General features: G+C 48.6%; 2 protein-coding genes across 12 annotated transcripts in view; one reads left to right on the top strand and one right to left on the bottom strand.

The window, feature by feature from the left end:
• LOC126569315 (uncharacterized protein CG43867) overlaps positions 1-959 on the top strand; it is a 158,578-nt gene extending 157,619 nt beyond the window's left edge. For all 11 annotated transcript variants that reach the window (XM_050226306.1, XM_050226302.1, XM_050226304.1 and 8 more), the window contains one exon: positions 1-959. This exon is cut by the window's left edge and continues 1,641 nt beyond it. The gene's annotated coding sequence lies outside the window, so the exon portion shown is untranslated.
• A 558-nt stretch (positions 960-1,517) lies between these two features.
• Positions 1,518-3,375, bottom strand: LOC126569321 (suppressor of fused homolog). The gene is made up of 2 exons (XM_050226318.1): positions 3,145-3,375; positions 1,518-3,065 (listed from the first exon to the last, which is right to left on the bottom strand). The coding sequence occupies exons 1-2, from the start codon at positions 3,330-3,332 to the stop codon at positions 1,790-1,792; spliced, it is 1,464 nt and encodes a 487-aa protein (XP_050082275.1). The 5' UTR covers positions 3,333-3,375; the 3' UTR covers positions 1,518-1,789.
• Positions 3,376-5,835: the final 2,460 nt, after the last annotated feature.

The following is a 5,835-nucleotide window of genomic DNA, read 5'->3' as shown; positions in this document are numbered from 1 at the left end:
TGCCCAGATCGTAGTAACCCAGTTGTTTAGTGATAGAGTTTTTATAGAGCAGGACCGCAAGCGCGCGACGCTTTCCTCGAGTTACCCTCGTGTAGTGCTTATTTGGTTCTCCTGGGAAGGGTAAGGGAAGAAAAACAGAAGCAGATCACAGCAGAGATTGTCGTGGGTGTGGCAGACAACCGAGAAATTAACTGCAAACTACACCATACACAGCACAAAGCACCAAGAAACAGGATATAGACCACAATACCAGAGCAGCCATATTGCGAGAACCCACTTTTTGCTGGCCACCGACTTTTTCGGTGGGCCTTTGTTGAGCTAGTAGCTTTGTGTACTTTGGAAGTCTGTTATTTTTAGAAACTCCGCCACTTTATAAACCCCCCCCCCCCCCTTCTTCCCTCAGCGTGACTCAGGATAGTAGCGCCCCGTGTATAGCAGTAATAGTGGTGTAGTGTTTCTTAGCGATCGACTGTAGAGGATGTAGCAGTCAAAGCATGCGGCGGTTGCTAAGGAAGCCAAAGCGGCGTGCTAGTGTAGTCGTAGTTAGAGGAGCCATATTTTTTCGCCAGAAAAGCCCGCTAGCACACCCAACCGTTGATTGCCCCCCGTTTCCTTGGATTGCGCGAACGTTTTAGGCCGATGATCAGTCACTCGTTTCATTTTCAGCATCTATAGTATCAACGTGAGTGCGCTCCAAGGGGCAGGCCATTACACACCCCGTTAGCCAGGATCGAATTTGAAGAAATCATTAATCAAAATCATACGACAAGGATAAAGCGAGCGACCGGAAAAATAAAAAACCTGCAACAAACATGGAAAGCCAAAAAAGGGGAGAAAAGAAACATAATGTACTCTAGCAGGCGCATCAGAAATCATTGAACAGTAACATAACATAAACTGACACCCGTGTAAAAAGTGAACAGAAAACGTGAAAATACAAAGAATAATGAAAAATATTCAACCAAACTGTCTGCCTACTTGCGTTTTCTTTCCCCTTTTCATTTGAATAGATTCCGGCAAAGAATGCGTTGTTCTTGCATCCTTATTATTGCGTGATTATCACGTGAAAGACACGCGTCTAGATCAAAGAAACCCGCTAAAAATATCAGTACAAATAGACGAACCAGGTGGCCACGTGATCACGCGCGCTCAAAAACTGAAAATTGCTAAATTTTTGCTTTTCTACTAGGGCACCATAAGAGAGCAGGAGGTAGCTCTGCCTAGTCGGTAGGCGTGTACTACCACGGCGACCATCTTCGTCGCCATCTTCGATCGCCATCTTCGATCGCCTTTTGCATATGGCGGAGGCTGGATGCTGGATGCTGGACGACTTTTTACCTGCGAGTGCGAGCCAATCAGCAATTAGCGATCGATTTCCCCTCTTTCTGCCTTCGGTTTTGCAATGTCCGGGATTTAGCGAAGCAAAACTTACCTTCTCCACGCCCTTTTTTCTTTTGTGAACAACAGTAAAATCATGAACAATTCTTGAGATTCTTTTTATTTTTACTAAACGCTTCTCGCATCGTCGGACAAGGCACTAAATTGGCAAATGCGCAATGCGTTGATTAAAAAAATACATACAAAGAGTTAGTTAAAAATTGTAAATATCTTCAAGAGCTGCATGATATTACAGTCAGATCTAGTATTCATCCTGCTCAGTCAGGCACTTATGGCGAGTAAAAAAAAGTAGTAGAGTATATGCGGAAGACACGGAGTATCCCGTTTGCGATCACGCCTGCTGTCCTTGGAAAGGAGAGAGGAAAGTCAAGAGTAAGTACATCCCCACCACTCACGCCAGTATCGGACCGGGCTTGTTGAGTAGTTCCGGTGACGGATTGTCGATGATGAAACGGAGATTATGCTCGGGCCACTCGTAGGCGAGCGGAATTTTCAAACTCTCCGCACTCTTCGTACCGAGCTCACTCAAACACTCGACCATTCGCGGCACCAGACGGTTTGGGATGAGAATCTGCACCCAACATCCGAGCACGGCGTACGGTGAGGCACGGGTCACAATCGATCCCGTGACCGATTCGGCCACAAACGTGACGGCCATGCTTTGTGCTTTGAACGTGAAATGCCGCCCATGCCGGATGCGATCCTTCATCGCGAGAATCAGAAACTTGGCCGCGTACGGTGCGAGCGTTAGCTCGAGTCCGGTCAACGGGAAAGCACGGGACGGAATGGTTGGATTGTCAAACGGGTTCACCATATCGGACGAGGAACCACCGGATCGTTCGAGCGAATCATCACCCGATTCCTGCTTCACGGCGATGTTACAGGAGGAGATGGAACGCGTCAGTTCCTCCTCGGGATCGAGCACTTCCTGTTTAATGCTCGTGGTCGTCGTCGTCGTCGTGAGTGCACCTTTGGCGAGCTCTTTGAAGGTGAAATCCGCATTCACCCCGGCCAAATCCGAACCTTCTCTTTCGAGATCGAGCTCCAGCTGGCGGAGCGTTTCCGGAAACAGTTCGAAAACGCTGCGCGATCGGTCCATCTGTGTGATCAACCACGGTCCACCGGTGGTCGGATCTTTGGCGAGCATATTCAACACACCTTTGCCATTCCAGCGTGATGCCTGTTCGAGTTCCTCCGCCGTCACGCCAACGATCTGCAGGAAATCAACCCACCCGAACGGAGTCTCCGTACGTGGTAGCTGCGGATCTTCGGCGATCAACATCTGCTGAATGCTCGGTGCCGTCCCGGGGACAGTCACTTTCCGGCCATCCAGTGGACGACGCCAAGGTATGTTATCACCAACGCACAACCGATTGCCGGACTGGAAGACGTACTTCGCTAGGGATTGCAACAGATTCGCTGGCCATGTCGGTGGCCGTTCATCGGGGGATGCATTCGGTGGTTTGACGAGCCGGAACGTTAGCTCGAAACCCATCCCGGATCGCGGTTCCAGACCGCCCGAAGTGTCCGCTAGATGCACACGACCATCTCCGTGTAGATCGGACATTCCGAAGCTTACGTAGTGCCAGTGTGGGGGAATGTTGCGTTCCGCATCCCCGGCGTTGTGGTACATGCTGATGTAATCCAGCGGATCCTGACCACCGAGCCTGTAACGACAGGGGGGGGGGGAGAACCAGTGTAAAGAACGGTCGCAAAGAAGAGTTCAGATAGGGCGCTCGCACTTACCAGTACTTTAACACGGTGGTCACTTGCAGTGGGTTCGTTTGGTCCGGGTAAATCTTCAGGCAACGCTCGATCAGTTTCTGCAATCCGCGGGGTAACGCTCGCCGCTTTAGGTCATCTTTTTCCGGGGAACTTGTTGCCGGTGCTGCAGCCGATGCCGGTGCCGGAGCGGACGAGCTATTTTCACTCATTTTTATTTTAAAAAATTAAGAGTTTTCCAGTTTTTACAGCAACTCCCGGGACCAAAACAAATCCAAAAAAAACAGGGAAAGAACAACAACAGGTCGGCCATTTTTCGATCACAAGTTAAGGAGCATCACTGTAAAGAGCTCGATCAAAGTGCTCGACCAAATTCCTCCTGTAAATTTGAAATGAACGGTTGAGACAGAAAAATCGAATTAAATTATTTTGTTGTAGAGTGCCCTGAAAATTTGGCAATTAACCGCTAATTAGTTAAAAGGTAAAATTAACACTATAAATTCGTGAACGTTGTGTAATAAAATCAAATGATCTGCTAAAAAGGATTTTTTTAATGATAATTTTATCATTAATATTAAATTTATCCATGCCAGCACAGCAACAGTTATGGGGCAGATATTCTCTTTATGCAATTATATCCAACAAGTTACATCCTGTGCGAGGTCCTAGTGCTCCCTAGCATAAATATCCCAACATCGATGGCTTGCGTGGAACCCGTGGCACAAAAAAACGATCAAAAACAACGATCCTAAGCAGGAGGACGTAACGATGAGACGAAAAGCATAATCGCATCGGTAACAAAATAATTAAAATTCAAGTGTAATGAACAAAAGTTTGTCCCTCGCGTGCCTGGATGATCCTTGAGCGAGACGGCAGCGAACCAAACGCTACGCAAGCGCCCTCGCCTAAACCGGTTGGAAAGCAAATTAGACGAAGAACTTTCCACCAGGAAGAGCGGACGCCAGGGGAAAGTATGCCGGAAAAGTAAAACAACGAAAACCCCTGGAACGTTCGCGAGGGCGGTTGGGTGGATGCGCTGGGAAAAAAGTTTTACGTTCAATTGCCCCCGCTGGGTTTGTCCGGTACATTACATCGCTAGCGCAGAGATTTACTTCACTGCTGACGGTGGGAGAGCGCTTGCCCCATCACCACCACCACCACCACTACCACCTCATCTCCACAAAAACGAAAAGGATCAAAGCATTAAAATGGCCAGCGAAACGCGATGCGCGGAAGTTGGCTACCGCAAGCGTAAGTGAGCAGCAGCGAATGCCAGTGGCCGAGTTGCTACGGACCTGGATCGATTATACGGGAAATATTTATCCAATCCGTTTTTATCGGGGTCTTTTCCACGAAACAGAGCAGCGAGATCATAGTAAACAGCGTGCACACTTTTAGCACAACAGCCTCGGGCCTCTCGTTTGTACTGGAAACGAATGATTGATTAAAGAGCACGCACCCCGACCGTCGATACCATTTCGATGCGGTCGATTAGCGGACAAAGCTCATAAATTGGACACCGATGTGCGGTCACCACATTGGCCGCAGTGTAAGCAACCCATCGAAACGAACCCCAGGGAGAAGGCATTAACGAGAAATATTTTACGGATTCATGCAAACTCCTCACCTTCCTTCGTCCTTGTGTCCGCGAAAATAAAACGCCCGCCAATCCCCATCGCTTAGCTAAACCTGGTTGCTTGGACGGGGCCGAGGGATGGCGAACAAAAAACCCCTACCGGAACAGCAGCACCACCAGCAGCAGATCAAAGATGAAAGGCATTCCGCAGATAACGACGACGAGGACGACCAGGACGAGGAGTCGTGAAATCTATTAACGATTCGACCGAGAGGGAACCGAGTGGGTGCACGGGCGCACGGAACCGGCGTCGTCGCCGTCGTAGCCGCAGGTTCATGGATGCTGGTGGCTCGTGTTGCGCCGTTTCTATTACACCACGAACGATAACGTAGACATCATCCGGTTACCGTTGGGGGGAGTGCGTTTCGGTGATTCCTTTTTGCCAGAAAATGGTGGATTTCCGAGGAAGAGGAGGACGAGTTCCGTGTTTTAGCGGAAAGTGAAATTCCGGAACACGACGGCGTCGTGATCGTGCTGCTCTGAGGCCAAGGAAAACACTTTCACTGCTGCTGTTGCTGCTGGCCGTTTTAATAATCTTCTCTCCTTCCCCATTTTTTTTATTGCTGGAACGAATTCTTCCTTCTTTTCCACTTGATTTTTAGGAAAGAAACTATTTTTAATCGTATTTACGTTCTGTCACCGAAAGCTTTGTAATCCTTTTGGGCCTTTTCCAGCGCGTACGAGTTACGATAAATCTGAACCGCAGCATTGACTGCCATAAATAAGTCGATGGAATTGGTTCATCCCCGCCCGGAGTGGGGGCGAACTGGAATGCTTATTGAAAAGCCAAAATATAGAAGTCGATTCGATTACAAAGCCCATCGCGATCGATCGCTGCGCCCTATCGACCCCCTTTGGCAACAAAGTCGCTTTTCAGGACACGATTCAAAACGTAAAATCGGAACGTTCCGGCATTCCAGCGCGTCCAACGTGTTTATTTAGCTTTTTCCGCCAAACAATCCTTATCCCTCGACTCCTGGATTCACAACATCGGATTACAGCTTCTACAGCCTCGCCCTTCAAGGTAGGAAGGGACAAAAAGAGAGATAAAGGGGGCTGGTGATTTATGTGAACTAATA

The sequence above is a fragment of the Anopheles aquasalis genome, chromosome 2, assembly GCF_943734665.1.
Source record: "Anopheles aquasalis chromosome 2, idAnoAquaMG_Q_19, whole genome shotgun sequence".
Lineage (NCBI taxonomy): Eukaryota > Metazoa > Arthropoda > Insecta > Diptera > Culicidae > Anopheles > Anopheles aquasalis.
This window is presented reverse-complemented; position numbering and strand designations above follow the sequence as displayed.

What these genes read in the sequence shown, in the direction of transcription:
- LOC126569321 (XM_050226318.1), bottom strand. Translation starts at nt 3,332, where the DNA reads ATGAGTGAAAATAGCTCGTCCGCTCCGGCACCGGCATCGGCTGCAGCA. An exon ending in ACCACCGTGTTAAAGTACTG is followed by an intron (nt 3,066 to 3,144) that starts GTAAGTGCGAGC and finishes CTGTCGTTACAG; the next exon opens with GCTCGGTGGTCAGGATCCGC.